Source organism: Piliocolobus tephrosceles, chromosome 17, assembly GCF_002776525.5.
Source record: "Piliocolobus tephrosceles isolate RC106 chromosome 17, ASM277652v3, whole genome shotgun sequence".
Classification (NCBI taxonomy): Eukaryota; Metazoa; Chordata; class Mammalia; order Primates; family Cercopithecidae; genus Piliocolobus; species Piliocolobus tephrosceles.
Window position 1 is genome coordinate 65,862,479 of NC_045450.1, and position 18,188 is coordinate 65,880,666.

Consider the following 18,188-nt stretch of genomic DNA (forward strand, 5'->3'; position numbering starts at 1 on the left):
GGTGTACGCCACCTCACCTAGCTACTTTTTGTATTTGCAGTAGATACGGGGTTTTGCCATGCTGGCCAGGCTGGTCTTGAACTCCTGACCTCAAGTGATCTGTCCGGCTCGGCCTCCCAAAGTGCTAGGATTATAGGCGTGAGCCACCACACCTTGCTGAAAGTGTAAATTTCGATAGTTCCTCCTCCCAAGGGTTGTCATGAGGATTGCAATGAGGTCAGTTCCATATGAGCTTGTAAACTTCCTCGGGGCATATAGTAAGTGCTCACCTAATGTTGGCAGATAGTAACACCAACAAAAAATAAGCCACTGAATGTGTGGGGTGGTTTTTTTTCTTTGCTTTTCTTCCTATGGCTTCTGATTCCCAAGTGAACCTGATCATACCCCAGGCAGCAGCTCAGGAAATGGTCACAGGCCTACCTGAAGCTGCCGTTGGTACGAGGTAAGTTTGGGCATCGTAGCTGCTCTTGTTGGGGTGGTAGCCATAGCCTAGGCTGAGCGTGAGCGCAATGTCCGGTCTCCAGTGCAGCTGGATCCCCAAGGTTGCCTCCCCTGAAGTCACGTTCACCCACAAAGCTTCAGGACTGGTCAGGTTCAACATGGTCGGTTGGCTGTGTCCTTGTGAACGCCGGGGCAGCAGGATCTGTGCTCAGAAACAATCCTATTGAAGGGATGCCAGGAAGGCAATGCCAGCCCATGGGCATCAGGGCTGCTGTGCAGGGCTGTGTGGCCTGAGCACCTGGGAACCGAAATCCAGGCCGGGCTTTGCTCATTGTATTAGTTTCCTATGGCTGCTATCACAAATGACCACCGTGGGAAGCTTAAGACAATACACAGTTGTTATCTTAGAGTTCTAAAGGCTGGAAGTGCAAAATCAGTTTCCCAGGGCTAGGGGAGAACCTGCTTCCCTGCCTTTTACAGCTTCTGGTGGCTGCCTGCATTCCTTAGCTCATAACCCCTTCTTCACATCACTCCAGCCTCTTGCTTCTGTCATCAAATCACTTTTTTGTCTTCTGGAGTCACCTCCCTTTCTGCCTCCCTTTTATACGGACCCTTGGGATGACACAGAACCCACCGGATAACCCAGGATAATCTTCCCATCTGAGGATGGGCAAGACTCAAGCACATCTGCAAAATCCCTTTTGCAGTTTTGTTTTGTTTTTGTTTTTAGACAGGGCCTGGCTCTGTTGCCCAGGCTGGAGGGCAATGGCATGACCACAGCTCACTATAACCTTGAACTCCTGGGCTCAAGTGATCCTCCCACTTTAGCCTCCCAAAGCCCTGGGATTACAGGTGTGAGCTACACACCTGACCTTCCTTTTGCCTTTAAGGTGACATATCCACAGGTTCCAGGGATGATAACGTAGACATCATTAAAAATTGTTATTGAATTAGGCATTGATGAGAAAATTGTAGAAGACTAGAATAAAATCATTAAAATTTTGAAAAACATGAACTTACATTGCACCACGGTGTGTTTATGTTTTTGTTTGACTTTAAAGAAAATCTAACTGGACATTTTATTTTATTATTATTATTATTATTATTTTTTTTTTTGAGATGAAGTCTTGCTCTGTTGCCGAGGCTGGAGTGCAGTGGTGTAATCTTGGCTCACTGCAACCTCTGCCTCCCAAGTTCAAGCGATTCTCCAGCCTCAGTCTCCTGAGTAACTGGGACTATAGGCACCCGCCAGCATGCCCAGCTTTTTGTATTTTTAGTAGAGACGGAGTTTTACTAAACAGAAATGAGCTAATGCATGTGAAAGTGCTCTGCTAACTGTTTTACTGTTGGCCAGGCTGGTCTCAAACTCCTGATCTCAGGTGATCTACTCGCCTTGGCTTCCCAAACTGTTGGCATTGCAGGTGTGAGCCCTCACGCCCAGCCTAACTGGACATTTTAGAGGCTATGTAATGGGAGTGGTTTCTGGAATGAAGATAACTAAAATTCCAAACAACAGGTATACATAACCAGGAAAACTCTGGTTATCCAAGTATTGGTGAATGAACATGCATTTATAGTTTTAAGTTAAGTACAACGATTAAGCGAGGGTAAGGACCTTTCTTTGTTTGCTTTTGTTTTGTTTTGTTTGTTGTTGGTTGTTTTTTGTTTTTGTTTTGTTTTGTTTTGTTTTTTGAGATGGAGTCTTGTTCTGTCACCAGGTTGGCAGGCTGGAGTGCAGTGGCATGATCTTGGCTCACTGCAATCTCTGCCTCCTGGGTTCAAGCCATTCTCCTGCCTCAGCCTCCCGAGTAGCTGGGACTACAGGCACACGCCACCACACTCAGCTAATTTTTGTATTTTTTTTTAAGTAGAGATGGTGTTTCACCACATTGGTCAGGACAGTCTTGCTCTCCTGACCTCGTGATCCACCCGCCTCAGCCTCCCAAAGTGCTGGGATTACAGGCATGCACCAGTGCGCCCAGCCTGTTGCTGTTATTTTTTAAACCAATCTTGGTTCACTGCAGCCTCGACCTCCTGGGTGTAAGCAATCCTTCTGCCTCATCCTCCTGAGTAGCTGGGACCACAGGTGCATGCCACCACACCTGACTAATTTTTGTATTTTTTGTACAGATGGTATCTCACATTGTTGCTGAGGCTGGTCTTGAACTCCTGGCCTCTAGTGATTCTCCCACCTTGACCTCTCAAAGTGCTGGGATTACAGGTGTGAACTACCGTGACTGGCTGGTAAGGATCATTTTGAATGATTCTCTTCTTTAACCATTTTTTAAAAAAATAATTGGCCAACTTTCAATTTCAACCAAGTTGAAAAAGAAGACAGAGGCCGGGCATGGTGGCTCACACCTGTAATCCCAACACTCTGGAAGGCCGAGGCAGGTGGATCACCTGAGGTCAGGAGTTCTAGACCAGCCTGACCAACATGGTGAAGCCCCGTCCCTACTAAAAATACAAAAAATTAGCCTGGAGTCGTTGCAGGTGCCTGTAATCCAGCTACTCGGGAGGCTGAGGCAGGAGAATCACTTGAACCCAGGAGGCGGAGGTTGCAGTGAGCTGAGATCTCGCCATTGCACTCTAATCTGGGCAACGAGAGCAAAACTCCATCTCAAAAAAAAAAAAGAAAAAAAGGAAGAAGAAGACAGAAGTATGGCCAGGCACAGTGGCTCACGCCTGTAATCCTGGCACTTTGGGAAGCCAAGGAGGGAGGATTGCTTGAGCCCAAGCCCAAGAGTTGAAGACCAGCCTGGGCAATATAGTGAGAAGTTGCACTACCCAAAACTTAAAAAAAAAAAAATCAGCTGGGTGTGGTGGCTTGCACCTGTTGTCCCAGCTACTTGGGAGGCTAAGTTGGGAGGATCATTTATGCCCCGGAAGCAGAGGTTGCGGTGAGCTGAGATCACGCCACTGAACTCCAGCCTGGGCCCACCTGACTTCTGACGACACCCCAAACTTCTACCTCGATATTCTCCGACAGATTCTTCATAGGTATGAGCTGACCAGTAGGGCTGGTCACACGGAGGCCACCGACAGTCCCGCTGACATCGAAGCGGCTTCGGGCTGGAAAGGGGCTCTTTGGGAAACTCATCATCTGAAACCGAGAGCAAGGAGTGTTGGCCAAGGCCCCTGAGAAGCTGGAGGGTGAAAGGCAAGGTCCTCAGACTCAAGGAGCAGTAGCCCTGGCGTGTGGGGCAGGTGGGGCCTACCTTCCGCTGCCGCTGCTTCCCCTGGCATGTTTCCAGCGTCAGGGCTGAGGCCGCAGAGAGCCTGCCCTAGAGGACCCAGATCAGACTTGCTTTGGCTGAGCAATGACTGGACTGTAAAACCGTCCAAGTCTTTTTTTTTTTTTTTTTTTTTTTTTTACACAGAGTCTCGCTCTGTCACCCCGGCTGGAGTGTAATGGCACAATCTCTGCTCACTGCAACCTCCGCCTTCCGGGTTCAAGCAATTCCCCTGCCTCAGCCTCCTGACTAGCTGGGATTACTGGTGTGCACCACCACACCCGGCTAATTTTGTATTTTTAGTAGAGATGGGGTTTCATCATGTTGACCAGGCTGGTCTCGAACTCCTGACTTCAGGTGATCCGCCCTCCTCAGTCTCCCCTTCCCCGTCTTTCTTCACCAAAAGCCAGTAAGTCTTTAAGAGAAAGACATTTGCTTTCATTAGGGCTCAGGGAGTACACAGTCAGATGTGCTTTAATTTGTGGATGGAAAAGAGCCTGGGTTGGCCATTTCCAAGTTATGGCACTAAGCTGGAAGAGCTTTATTTCCAGTGACTACCTGAATCAAGGCTGTTGGAGAAATTTTGCAGCACAATGGAAAGAGGGTGAATCTGGGAGCCCAGAGGTCTGGGTCTGAAGCCCGGCAGAGCCACTTACTTGTGGTTTTGCGAAAATGATTGAAGCTCACTGGCACAGTGGGCACCATCATACTCAACACAAACGAGCAGATGCCCGTGAAAGTGCTCTGCACACTGTAAAGGCTGTCCCCAAGGACGCTACTACTGTCTTTACCTTTATATCCACAGGCTCCTGGCCGTCCTCCAGAGAGCCGAGCCAGGAGGCAGTGGGCAGCATGAAGGTTGCAGAGTCTGCAGCATCCGTGCGCAGGGAGGAGCCTTGCCAACTCCAGGGTTGTATTCTGGCCACAAGGTGAGAACAGAGGTGGCAGGAGAGGGAGGAGAAAGTCAGTGTCGAGGAAGACCCCACACCTCCTGCACTACTGGGAGCCCAGCTTCACCATCAGAGTGGGGGTGTGTTTTGATCCCTATAGGTGGTTCACCATGTTTGTTTCAGCAGAAGCAGCACAAGAGGCAGCTAGACTGGAGTAGACTGGAGCCTCCATGAGGGTGGGGCTTTGCCAGGCTTGTTTACTGCTATACCTCCGATGTCTACAGCAGCGCCTGGCATAAGCTATACCTCCGATGTCTACAGCAGCGCCTGGTAGTCCATCAATATTTTCATTGAATGAATAAATGGGCTTGGACGCAGATTTTTCTCCAGGGTTATCTTCCCTTCCTACCTTGACCTCTGAGGCCATGTCTTGACCCAGCCCCAACTTTTCTGGTCTTTGACTTTGCCCCTTTCTGATCATGTTGGGGACCCCATTTCAGATCATTCCTCTAATCAGGATACTGCTTTGGGAAACCGTCTCTGAGATCTAAGAGGGAAACCCTGGCAGGAGGAACCGAGGCTTGGGGCACGGGGTCCCAGTGTTGCCAGCAGCATTGTCCAGCTCCTGCGTGTCAGGTGGAGGAATGGATGGTGTGGAGCATCCCAGGTATGGCGTCAGTGCTTGATGAGCCCTGTGTGTGTGTGTGTGTGTCTGTGTGTGTGTCTGTGTGTGTGTGTGTGTGTGTGTGTGTACGAGCCCAAGGTAAGTGGATCTTGAATTCCTACAGGCCCAAGGAGCAGCGGCTGGCCAGACACAGGCAGGGCATGGTTAACAGAAGGCTGGTCCTGTTCCTTCAGTCCCCTTGCCTGCACAGCTGCCATGTGACCATCTCTCAGGACTCCTTCAGGTGGATCTAACACCGGCTTGGCCCCAGGCATGGAGGCAACTCCATACTTCCCTTCCTGTGCTGTGCAAACACTCAACATGGTGACAAGGGGACCCTCTGTCGGTGGAAAGCCCTTCCCAGCTCTAGGTCCCATCATTTCTCCAGCTCCAAGTCTGGTCTCCTGAGCTCTGCCTAGCACAAGGTTTTGCAGTGCGGGTGTGGAATGAGCCAGGTTAGGGGATGAGCTTTCTTGGGGACCCATGGTGTAGCTGGTTTGTACCTGTTTGTGTACAGAGAGATGGAGGGGGTGGCCAGCACGGCTGGAAGGCCCCCCGGCAGTTTTCCCAGCAGGAGGGCGGTCTGCACATGCTCCACGACTCCAAGCAGCCGCGGCACTATGGCACTCTGGAAAAGAAGGCAGGAGGATATTGCTATGGACTATGGTTATGGATATTGCTATGCTACGAGATGGCTATGCTATATCGCCATCTTTGGTTACTGTCACCAGGCCAATGTGGGACCTTCAGGAGGGATTGGGAGAGGACAGAGAGGAGGGAGAAAGACTGCCTCGGAGGTGGCCCAAAAGCAGCACTCATACAGTTTCTAGACAGGCTTCTGTGAGCCCATTCCATCCTCACAGTAACTTGGTGTGGCGGGGGCTTCACTAGCTCCATTGGACAGAAGGAGGATGGAGGCATAGAGAGGACAGGAGACTGTGGGAGGTCACACACTGATAAGGGGAAGAGCCGGGACTCACGGCGAAGCATATGGCTACAGGGCCTGTGTGCTGAGCCATCAGGCAACGTGGCTGTCTGGGCTGCTGACATCTGCCAGCACCCTATGGCTTGTTCCAGGGGAAATGGACAGCTGAGAGCGAGGCCATTTCACCAGGTCTCCTGGGCTTCGAATCTGCTCCCCACCCATCCCAACTCCCAGATGAGATGCATCCTGACACCACGGCTGGTGCGGGGACCCAGGAAGGGCTGGATGTTTGCACAGAATTCCTATTGGGGCACATATCGTGTGTGTGTGTGTGTGTGTGCACGCATGTGAACACACAGTGTGAGGGTGATGTCACTGCATGTGAATGGCAGTGTTTGAGCATGTGTATGTGTGCGTGAATGTGAGCGTGGTCCTGAGCGTGTATGTGCATCCAGTGTTTGAGTGTGCATAGGTGACTGCATGATTATGCAGTGTGCAACCATATGTGACGGTCTGTGAGTATGTGAGTGCATGTGACTGCATGGCCCGTGTGAAGATGTGTGTGTGTAAATGTGCACCTGTGTGCAAAAGTGCATGCTTGAGGCCATGTGAGAGTGTGAGGCCTCTCAGTGTGTGTGTGAGCTTGCACGTGAGTGTGAGCGTGGCCCTGTGTTTTTGTGTGTGTGTTTGTGGAGATTGAGTGTGTCTGAGTATGTGTGTGTGTGCATCCAAGCATCTTTGTGTGTTGTGTGTCTTTCACTTCTTCCTGAATAGAGGTGATGGCCCCATGTGACAAAGAACTGTGCAACAGCAAGAAATGGGTTTTGTGGCTCTGTCATTATGCCATCTAGGAGGCTATGTCCCCACCAGGATGCTGGGGCCATGTGAGACAGTGCTACAACCTATTCTTACTCTGGGCAGCTGCCTCTCTTCTGTGTTCTTGGCAAAATGAGCCAGGGGTTTACCCAGACCTGCTAGGGGGACCATATGATCTCTCCATTTGGCAGCTTATTTGGGATGAAGCAGAGTGCCTTGATTTACACATGAGGAAAAGAGGCTTAGGTAAACTCTGTATCTTGCTCAGGTCACGAGCCTCCTAAGTGACAGAGGCAGGACTCAAACTCAGGCTGTCTCATTCCAGAGCCTGTGATTTGCCCACCACTCCACACTGCCTCCCGGAAGCCCTGCTCTCTGGAAATTTTCTTACAGATCTCAGGGCAACACCGTAATCTCTGTGCCTCAGTTTCCTCATCTACAAGATGGGGGGGAAAGCTCCACCTAGAAAAGCTGATGTGAGCTAAAGCATTCAATGTGTGTGAGGTCTGCATCTGGCCTGGACACCCACCTGGCTGCCGCTGGCCTCCGCAAGTTCTTCTGGTGTGTTGCTCAGGGAAGCTTCCAGCACACTGCCCACAGCCTGAAACAGGTCCCTGGTGGCTGCCTGGCGCCTCTGGTCCTCGGGGCGGGCCTTGGCACTCACTCTCAACAGGGCCTCACTGGCATGCTGTAGAGCCCAGCTGGCCTCCCACTGGGTTCACCCAAATAAGGAAAAGCAGTATGAGCCCCCGCTTAAGATAGACCATTCTTGTGTCATTCAAGGGACAAGGGAAGCAAGGAGGGGAACAAGCCAGGAAAGAGCTGGGCTAGACCTGGCACACAAGCTCCCTGTATCTCTGGTTTGAGACCAGGTCCTCCCACCTTACCGTCCTCTAAGATCCTTCAGGAGAGTAGCCTGGTCTGCCTCTGAATCCTTCCCAGAGTGCCCTGCACAGTGCCCAGCACATAGTAGGTCTTCAGAAACATTCAATGACTAGGGGATGGATGGATGGATGGATAAATGAAGGATGGATAGGCAGTTGGATAAATGGATGTATGGATGATAGGTGGATGGGTGGAAAATGGATGGATGGAGGATGAATGAATGGGTGGATGCAGGATGAATGGGTGATGAATGGACGGGTGGATGGGTGGGTGAATGGATGGTAGATGGATGGATGGGTGGATGGTGGGTGGATGGATGAATGGTGGGTGGATGGATGGATGGATGGAGAATGGAGGATGGATAAGTGAGTGGGTGGATAGATGGATGGATGGTAGGTGGATGGATGAATGGGTGGAAGATAAATAGATGAAGGATGGATGAATGATGGATAAATAGATGGGTGAATGGTAGATTAATGAATAGGTGGATGGTTGTGTGGGTGGGTGGGTGGGTGGATGCAGTACATATTCAAATTTTGTAATTTTATATGTATTTGTGAAATTATTTGTCTAATGTCTGGCTGTCTCAGTAGTCTGAAAGGACCATAATGGCAGATGCCATGTCTACATGATTTGCTGCTGAATTCTCAACGAGTTACACATTACCTGGCACATACTTGACATTCAGGAAGCATTTGTTAAATGAATGATGAAATTAATGCATGCTTGAATGGATAGAAGGATAGAGTGGAGGATGTGTGCAGGTACATGTGTATACAGTGTATATGCATGTAAATAGATGGATTAGCAAATGGATGTATAAATGGAAAGTGTCATATCATGAATAAGCCCCAGAATCAAGACCAGCCTTGTTGGCTTCAGGCTGGAAGATTTTAGGGGCACAACCTCCTACCAGAGTGGATGGGTCAAAGCCAGGACAGTTCTCTCCTCTTCTGTTTTTTTTTTTTTTGTTTGTTTTTGAGGCAGAGTCTTACTCTGTTGCCCAGGCTGGAGTGCAGTAGTGCAAGCATGGCTCACTGTAACCTCGAACTCCTGGGCTCAAGTGATCCTTATGCCTCAGCCTCCTGAGTAGCTGGGACTATAGGTATATGCCAGTATTTAGGCTTTTTTTTTTTTTTTTTTTTTTGGTAGAGATGTAGTTTCCCTATGTTGCACAGACTGGGCTTGAACTCTAGGGATCAAGTGATCCTACTGCCTCAGGCTCCCAAAGTGCTGGGATTACAGGCATGAGCCACTGTGCTGGCCCACTTTCCCTGTTTTTAGGGCTTCTTTTGTTATTTTTTTCATAGAGTTTTGCTTTGTCACCCATGCTGGAGTGCAGTGGCACAGTCACAGCTCACTGCAGCCTTGACCTTCTGGGTTCAGTTGATCCTCCCACCTCAACCTCCCGAGTAGCTAGGACTACAGGTGTGCACCATGATGCCCAACCAATTTTGTTTTGCTTTGTTTTTGTTTGTTGGTTTGCTTTTTGAGACTGAGTCTCTCTCTATTACCCAGGCTGGAGTGCAGTGGCACAATCTCAGCTCACTGCAACCTCCACCTCCCAGGTTGAAGCGATTCTCCTGCCTCAGCCTCCCGAGTAGCTGGGACTATAGGCGCACACCACCACGCCCAGCTAATTTTTCACCATGTTGAAAAATGGGGTTTCACCATGTTGGCCAGGCTGGTCTCAAACTCCTGAACTCAGGCAATCCACCTGCCTCGGCCTCCCAAAGTGCTGGGATTACAGGCATGAGCCACTGTGCCCGGCCTTTGTTTTGTTTTTGAAGGGATGAGGTCTCACTATGTTGCTCAGGCTGGTCTCAAACTCCTGGCCTCAAGCAATCCTCCTGCCTCTACCTCCCAAAATGCTGGGATTACAGGCATCAGCCACCACACCTGGCCTATGGTTTCTTTTTTAACCCTTGGGTGGGTTAACCCTTGGCTGTCAGAACCCTGGGAACATGGTGTTTTGTTTTTGTTTTTGTTTTTGTTTTTGAGATGGAGTCTAGCTCTGTCACCCAGGCTGGAGTGCAGTGGCCGGATCTCAGCTCACTGCAAGCTCCGCCTCCCGGGTTTACGCCATTCTCTCGCCTCAGCCTCCCGAGTAGCTGGGACTACAGGCGCCCGCCATCTCGCCCGGCTAATTTTTTGTATTTTTTTAGTAGAGACGGGGTTTCACCGTGTTAGCCAGGATGGTCTCGATCTCCTGACCTCGTGATCCGCCCGTCTCGGCCTCCCAAAGTGCTGGGATTACAGGCTTGAGCCACCGTGCCCGGCCGGAACATGGTGTTTTAATTTGAGTTCTCCAAGAAACAGATCTCGGAGCAAGGATTTGAGAGCAAGTCATTCATTTGGAGATAATCCCAAGAAACACTTGTGGGGAGTAGGGGGTATGAGACAGGGAAGGGTGGAAGCCAGTACAGGAGTGTGATCAAGCCCATTACCTGGGATTCACTCCTGCTTGGGATTATCCATCAAGAGGAGTGAGGGAGGTGGGGTATTTATACACCCGCTCCATTAGTCGCTGAACACTGCATGAATTTGCAGCCATATGGGCAGGTAGACTAGGCTCTGAGGGTCAGAGAAGACCCCCAGAAGGGTAAGGAAGGCCAGGAGCTGGCAGCCAGATGTCAGGCTGGCATGCACTGAAGTTGAGAACATGAGCAGTCAGTAGCAGTGTCTGGACTCACACTTGGCCACCCAAATATTAATGAGATTCAGTTACTCCCTCAAGTTGGTCACCAGCAGATGGGGGAGTGAGAGTCTGGGCAAACAGGCCCTCTCACCCAGCGTGAGATACATGGGCTGCAGGAGGGGCACCTTCTGCCATACAAGACCCCTGGAAAGCAGATGGCAGAGGTCTTGGCAGCCCCAGGAGAGCCCTGTGACCAAGGGACCCCTTCAACCTATGCTGATCACCCACCTGCTGTGGAGGAGCGTGTCCCACGGTAGCCTCGGTAGATGGAAGCTACTCACCTGGGCCGAGGGTGTGAGTTCCCTACTCCGGCGGGTCACCTCTCTCAGCACCTCGGCCAGCTCCTGCACCCTCTGCATGTCCTCCAAGTTGGCGTTGACTGCAGACAGCGACCCCAGCACATGCTCCCTGACCTTGGCATGGGGGAGAAAGGCAGGGAGAGGAAATGTAATTCCATGGCCCCATGAAGTAGTGTCAGGAAGATGCAGGCTCAGGAGTGACCAGACTTATCAGGGGGGTCTTTTTCTTTTCTTTTCTTCTTCTTCTTTTTTTTTTTTTTTTGAGTTAGAGTCTCGCTCTGTCACCCAGGCTGGAGTACAGTGGCATGATCTTGACTCACTGCAACTTCCGCCTCCTGGGTTCAAGCAATTCTCGGACCTCAGCCTCCTGAGTAGTTGAGATTACAGGTTCACACCACCACGCCCAGCTAATTTTTTGTGTTTTTAGTAGAGACAGGATTTTGCCATGTTGGCCAGGCTGGTCTTGAACTTCTGACCTCAAGTGATCCGCCTGCCTCAGCCTCCCAAAGGGCAGGGATTACAGGCGTAAATCACCACACCTGGCCTCACTGGGGGGTTCTAAAGCCCTGCAGACCTCTGTCTGCCTTGTATGATGTGTGATTAGGCAGATAACAGCCCCCTCAAGATGCCCACATTCACATCCCTGAAACCTGTGAATATGTTACTGCATGTGGCAAAAGGCACTTTGGCTAGGTCATTTTGGAGATGCAATTAAGTTAAGGATTCTGAGATGGAGAGATTATCCCAGATAAACAGGTGGGACCAACGTCATCACACGATCCTTCTAAGAGGGAGGCAGGAGTATTAAACAGAAAAGGAGATGGGTGATGGAGGTAGGGGTAGCGGGAAGAGAAAGAGAGGGAAAGAGGATGAGGGAAGGGTGGGGAGAGAGAGAGGGAAAGGAGAGGGCTTTGGAGATGCTGCGTGGCTGGCTTTGAAGGTAGGAGTCAAGAAGTGCAGGTGGCCTCTAGAACCCGGAAAAGGCAAGGAATGCCTTCTACCCTGGAGCCTCCAGGTTTGCAGCTCTGCCGACGCCTTAATTTTGGCCCAGTGGATCCTGCTCATGGTAGGCTGGACCCCTGGGGTCCTCCATGCTGTCTAGTTTGTTCCCTAAGCCCTGCGCACACCTCTCTCAACAGAGCCCTTGTTAACATCTTCTCAGCTGCCCAGTGAGAGTTTGACATCTGTCTTGTGCCAGGCCCTGGGCATTGCATGGAGAGACCGTGGGTTAGGCTGTGTGGTCTGTGTGCTTGGGGACCACAGGATGTCCAGGGGAAGTTTGCCATTGGTACTTCTCAGAGTGAACGCGACCAGGAATGAGAGCTGTGTGTGTGTGAAAGTGTGTGAGTGTGTGTATGTGTGTGAGAGCATAAATGTGTGTAGGTGTAAGTATGTGTGTGTCTGAATGTGTGAGAGTGTGTCAGTGTATGTGTGTGAGCATGTGTGTGAGTTTGTGTGTGCATGTGTATGTGTATGTGAGTGTGACCGTGTGTGAGCCTCTGTCAGTGTGTGTATGAGTTTGTGAGTGTGAGCCTGTGTCAATATGAGTGAGTGCATGTATGTGTGTATGAGTGTGTGAGCATGTGTGTGGGTGAGAGTGTGTGGATGTGTGTGTGTGTGCGAGCATATGTGAGTGCATGTATGTGTGTGTGTGTGCATAAAAGTGTGTGTGAAAGTGTGTGTATGTGAGTATGTGTGAGAGTTAACGTGTATGTATGTGGCAGAGGGGATGGGGTAGGGAATGTGGAACAAAGGTCTGGGGTAAGAGGGCTGGAGGTGGAGGGGGATCCTTTAACCTGGGTTTGAACCCCGGCTTCACCACTTACCAGACATACGGACCCAGGGAGGCAGCTCTGATTCTCCTACCCTCTGTTTCCTCAGCTGTAACATAGATGGAGGCCTCACCATTTACCTCCCAAGGTTGTAGTGGGGATTACAGATCCATGAAGCCCTCATTCAGGGCCTGGCAGCTCATAGCAGGTGCTTGATACATGTTAGTTTCTCTGTGTAAGCGATCACAATGACAATCCTGCTTCCTGTGTTAAGTACCTACTGGGCCTCCAGCACCACACTCAGTACTTTCCTGTAAACATTTCAGGGGGCCAAAAGAAGTCTTTCTTCTCTTCTCCGTGCCCACAGGGGTGTGTGTGTGTGTGTGTGTGTGTTTGCATGCACACACACATGCAAACTCATGTGGCACGTGCTGGGAGTGGACACAATCGTATGTTCTGCAATAGTTAATCATACTAGGTTGTAACATGGACCAGTCGTTTTTGTGGATTAAAACTGGTTGAACGTTGGCGATCTTATCTAGTATTTTAGTTGCGGTGATTGTAATTCTTATTTAACTCCTACCACAATTGTATGAGGAGACTAGTATTCTTATTCCTCTTTTCCATATGGGGAAACTGAGGCTTATAAACTGAAACTGTCCCTGGCCTGTGACAATGCAAATGGTAAGTGACAAAGCTGGGACACCATCTGAGATCCAACCTCAAACCACTACCCATGGGACCGAGGGCAGTCCCCTTTCTCCTCTGGGGCTCTGCCTTGTCATCTGAAACATGAAGGGGAGAGGGTGATGGGTTCTAAACTCCCCCCATCCCAGAGGCCTGTGCCTCCATGAGGGCCAGCCGAGAAAGCAGGTTACCAAGGAAGAAGGCACTTTCTTCGCTTTATGTCACTCACCCAAAAGACCAGAGAGGGAGGTGGTGTCAGCCGCTTGGGAGACACCACAGGCTTCTCCCCAATCCATGAATCTTGATGCACAGCCCAAATGGCCACACGCAGACCCTGGGGCCCCAGAGGAAGGGAATGAAAGGAGCCTCCCCTCTTCCCACGGGCACCTTCTGTCTGACGTCCATGCTCAGTGGCTGTCCTGAGCCCTGGCTTTTGTGCTCTTGGTTCAGCACGGAGGACACGGCCTTGGCCAGCTGGAGGAGCTGCTTGGGGCCACCCTCGCCTTGCAGAGATGTGGAGATTTTCTCTGACACTGCAGCCTGGAATGCTACATCCTCAACCCATGTGTCTCCGAGTGCTACCTGTTGGGAAATCAGAAATGTGCTCAGAACCTGCTAGGAAGAACCTGGCCTCTGAAGTCACATGGGGCCAGAGCAGGCTTGGACGCCTTTGGCCTCACCTTGGAGTTCTTGGGCACTTCCTGAGGCTAGAGGGCACGCAGACCTGCTCGCACAAGACAGCTGACAGCCACCCAAACCAAGCCTTGGTCAGCTCCAGGCTGGCGCAAGTCATTGCTCTACCACTGGCTACCCTCCCCTCTTGGTCTCAACCTCTTCCACCTCCACCCGGCCTCTGATGCTTGACATCTTGGGATCTTATCTAGGCCCTTCCTTGAGTCCTTGTTGGCTAATTTTGGTCCTACTTCCTCTGAGCCCTTTGAAGGTGCTGGCCTAACTCATGCCAGAGTCATTCTCCAACCCCCCTCACCCACCAGCTCCCAGGACCCTCCCCCAATTCTGGCCACCAAATCATAAGATCTACAAACATAGAGACCATGCCTGTTGTAATCCCCAGGACGTGGTCCATGGTAGATGCTCTGTAAACATTTGTGGAAGGAATGGATGAATCAGTGACTCATCTGGCTATGCCCCTGGCTATCTTCCATCCAGCCATCCTTTTGGTGAGGTTCATAAGGGTGGAGAATTTTTCTCAGTAAAGAAACAGTGGCCACTGCCACCACCCACCTTAGCCACAGCCTGGGTCTGCTGTGTGTCCCCTGCACGATTGGTGGCCGAAATAACTATTGTCAGCACAAAGTCATTGTTCTCCTTTCCAAGTGGTAGATACACCGATGGGAGGACAGGTTCAGGGCCACAGTGTAGGCAGGAACCTGGCAAGACCAGAAATTGACCAATGAGGGGGCATCTCTAAGCCCCAGGTAGACTGCAACCCACTCAGGGAGAGCCTGATCACAGGGACACAAAAGTCACAGCTCTTGAAGGCATAGTAGGCTCTTGGGATTCCATACTTTCATGTAAGACACAGTCACATATGCTGATTTACTGTCTTCTCTAAGTAACTGCAGGTTGCTGTAACCTTGGAATAATTTTACTAAAATCCATAAAAAATTATAGGAAAAATATCCCATTTACAGTTTTTTTTTTTTTTTTAAGTCAAGGTGGTAAACCAAATTATAAGAGGAAGAAAAAGAAGGAGGAGGGGGAGAAGGAGCAACAATGACAACTTAAAAATTAGCTCAGGGGTGAGGAGTTCAAGACCAGCCTGGGCAACTTAAGAAGACCTTGTTTCTACAAAAAAAAAAAAAAAAAAATGTAAAAATTAGGTCTCGAACTCCTGACCTCAGGTGATCCAGCCACCTTGGCCTCCCGAAGTGCTGGGATTATGGACATGAGCCACGACACCTGGCCTGGGACTCGCTTTTCTGTAGCCACACTTTCCTGCCTCCGTGCTCACTTGGATGAGGCGGGAGAGGTACTAAAGTGGAATAGCCTATTGAAATTAGAGCAGCTGTCCTGGCCTTTCCCTCTGGCGGGACGCAGGTTTGAAATAAAATCCACTTACCTTGCTTGGACTTTTTCCTTTCAGACTCAGCCCCATTCACAGCCCTCTTAACAGCAGTGTGTTTCTACATCTATTAGACAGGGCACTGTGAAAACTACACTCCCTTGGGTGTTACAGTAGCTAATGTGCACTTTCCCTAATCAAGGTGCAATGTTTACGCCATTGTGATGTTTGATGCTGGATTTGGGGGAGCATCCTGGCAACACTCCTGGTACCTGACTTTGGAGGAAAATTACAAGCTGACTAGAGCATTTTCAGAGCACAAAATGCCAAAGCCCTCCTGGGCACGTGGCTTACATCTGTAATCCCAGCACTTTGGGAGGCTGAGGCGGATGGATCACCTGAGGTCAGGAGTTTGAGATTAGCCTGGCCAACATAGTGAAACCCCATCTCTACTAAAAATACAAAAATTAGCTGGGTGTGGTGGTGGGCGCCTGTAATCTCAGCTGCTCGGGAGGATGAGGCAAGAGAATCACTTAAACCCGGGAGGCAGAGATTGCAGTGAGCCAAGATTGTGCCACTGCACTCCAGCCTGGGCAACAAGAGCAAAACTCTGTCTCAAAAAAAAAAAAAAAAAAAAAAAAGACAAACAGAAAAAAGAAGCCAAAGCCTACCGGGTGGAGATAAGGGCTCAGATGAGCCCTCCAAGGACCAAGGACCAATCACTCCCCAAGTGGAAGAATAAATGCAATGCGAGTGGCTCCCCCATCTCTCCTGCTAATGCCCTGTGGCTGTCCCTGGATGTGGGTGGTTAGGGTGACAGCAGGGAGACTGTGCAGGGTTTTATGCCTTGTGGATGGGGTCTTCCACGTTTGTCACCTGTATACCTTTGCAAAAATGTTCTTTCAGCTCAGCTCGTCCTACAGTATCACCCATTCCCTGGGGCTGCCTGCAAAGCAGAGTCAATGGAATTGTTGAAGATTCTGTTAACCAGACCCATCTCTGTCTTCTTGAATAGCTCCAGGCTTCTTGGAGTCTCAGCTACTCCGAGTGTGTGTGTGCATGTGTGTGTGTGTGTCTGTGTGTGTGGTGAGCGGGGGTTCGGGGATGGTGTCTTGGTGGCCGCCCTACATGGTCATAGTTTTGGGTATCCTTGTTCATTTCACTCCATCAATGTCCCCCGTGCGAGGACAATGGATTTTGGCTTCTAGTTGTGGAGGAGACCTTCCTCTCATGTCTCTGTGGAATGATGGCTGGGTCAGTGTTTTGGGGCTAGGGGTTAAGCTTTAGGGAAGCCCTCATCCTGGCAACCTCTTTCACACACAGAACACATTCTTTGCAGCTCCCATAGAGAACAGGCCCCTGTTCTGCAAGAAGGTGAGCCCAGGAGCCGAGGGAAGAGCAGAGTCCTCAGCCCGTACCTGATTCCAGACAGAAGCAGAACTCCAAGGGTCCCAGGGCTGTGGAGGCGTTGCAGAAGATGGCAAAGCTCGTCAGGACAGTACCCTCCTCCGGGGCAACAGTGCAGGCAGGCACCTCGGCGGGAGGCAGAGCGCTGATCACGTAGGTGTCCTCCCCATAGGCGTGCCTGGTCAGTGCTGAGAGTGAAGGCACATCATGCTCAGGCAGCCATTTGGGGCCCACAAACTCCATCCTGCCGTTAGATCGCCCCGTGAGCTCATTAACACAAAGATTCCTGGGCCCTACTTCAAACCCAGAACCTCAGATGCCTCTGGAGATTCTAGGGACAGCCCAGAAACGTACATATCTAACAACTCAACAATTAAACCCCCAAACAACTCTCCCTGATGCAAGAGATCCCAGGGCCTCACTTTGAGAAACTGAGCAGAGATAGGGGAAGATAATCAGACAGACCTGAGCTTGTATTTTAGTTCTGCCATTTGCTAACCAAGTGACCTTGGACTTGACCTTTTCTTTTCCAATTTTGTTTTCCTAATTTTTTTTCTTTTTAGTGAGAGGGTCTTGCTCTGTTGCCTAGGCCAGAGTCCAGTGGTGCAATCATAGCTTACTGTAGCCTTGAACTCCTAGGCTTCAGTGATTCTACTGCCTTAGCCTCTTGAGTCAGCTAGAGCCACAAGAGTGCACCATCATGGCTGGCTGATTTTCTAATTTTTGTGGAGACAAGGTCTCGCTCTGTTGCCAGGGCTGCCTTTGAACTCCTGGCCTCAAGGGATCCTCCCGCCTCAGCCTCCCAAAGTGCTGGGATTACAGGCATAAGCCACCAAACCCGGGCTGAGAACTTGACCTTTTCGAGAGTCAGTTCCTTATCTGTAGAGTGGGGCTGATGATGACGGCTTCCCCACAGAGACCTCACGGGGTGGGCGTATGCTGGGAAAATGCTCAAGATCACGGAGCCAGGAAAAACCAGAACCAGGATCCGGAAACAGGCTGAGCCCACCCCGAAGCCCACACTCTTCCCAGGCCCCCAGATCACTGTAAAGAGCCACGAGTGGACCTGCAGTCACATCCCACATCACCTGGAGTAGCCACCTAGGTTTTCAGAGAGTGCGTGCCTGGAAGAGCTAGGCGTAAAGAGAATTTTAACCCATAAAAACTCATTCTTTGGCCTAGACCCAATTCAGAAAGTTTGGGGTGGACCCAAAAGCAGGCTTGTTTGTTTGTTTGTTTGTTTTTGTTTTTTGAGACGGAGTCTTGCTCTGCCACCCGGGCTGGAGTGCAGTGGCCGGATCTCAGCTCACTGCAAGCTCCGCCTCCCGGGTTTTCGCCATTCTCCTGCCTCAGCCTCCGGAGTAGCTGGGACTACAGGCGCCCGCCACCTCGCCCGGCTAGTTTTCTTGTATTTTTAGTAGAGACGGGGTTTCACCGTGTTAGCC

General features: G+C 50.5%; 1 protein-coding gene across 2 annotated transcripts in view; it reads right to left on the minus strand.

The window, feature by feature from the left end:
* The window catches only part of PKD1L2 (polycystin 1 like 2), a 75,855-nt gene that overhangs the window by 54,729 nt on the left and 2,938 nt on the right, over nucleotides 1-18,188 (minus strand). Inside the window, exons 3-11 of one of the 2 annotated variants that reach the window (XM_031934468.1) lie at nucleotides 16,755-16,931; nucleotides 14,552-14,701; nucleotides 13,698-13,888; nucleotides 10,834-10,965; nucleotides 7,499-7,681; nucleotides 5,732-5,856; nucleotides 4,466-4,592; nucleotides 3,413-3,544; nucleotides 421-643 (exon numbers count right to left, since the gene is read on the minus strand). In XM_031934468.1, coding sequence (XP_031790328.1) covers nucleotides 421-643; nucleotides 3,413-3,544; nucleotides 4,466-4,592; nucleotides 5,732-5,856; nucleotides 7,499-7,681; nucleotides 10,834-10,965; nucleotides 13,698-13,888; nucleotides 14,552-14,701; nucleotides 16,755-16,931 — 1,440 coding nt within the window. Of the gene's footprint in view, nucleotides 1-420; nucleotides 644-3,412; nucleotides 3,545-4,465; nucleotides 4,593-5,731; nucleotides 5,857-7,498; nucleotides 7,682-10,188; nucleotides 10,697-10,833; nucleotides 10,966-13,697; nucleotides 13,889-14,551; nucleotides 14,702-16,754; nucleotides 16,932-18,188 lie in introns of those variants that run through there. The other variant, XM_031934469.1, reaches the window with a different exon arrangement.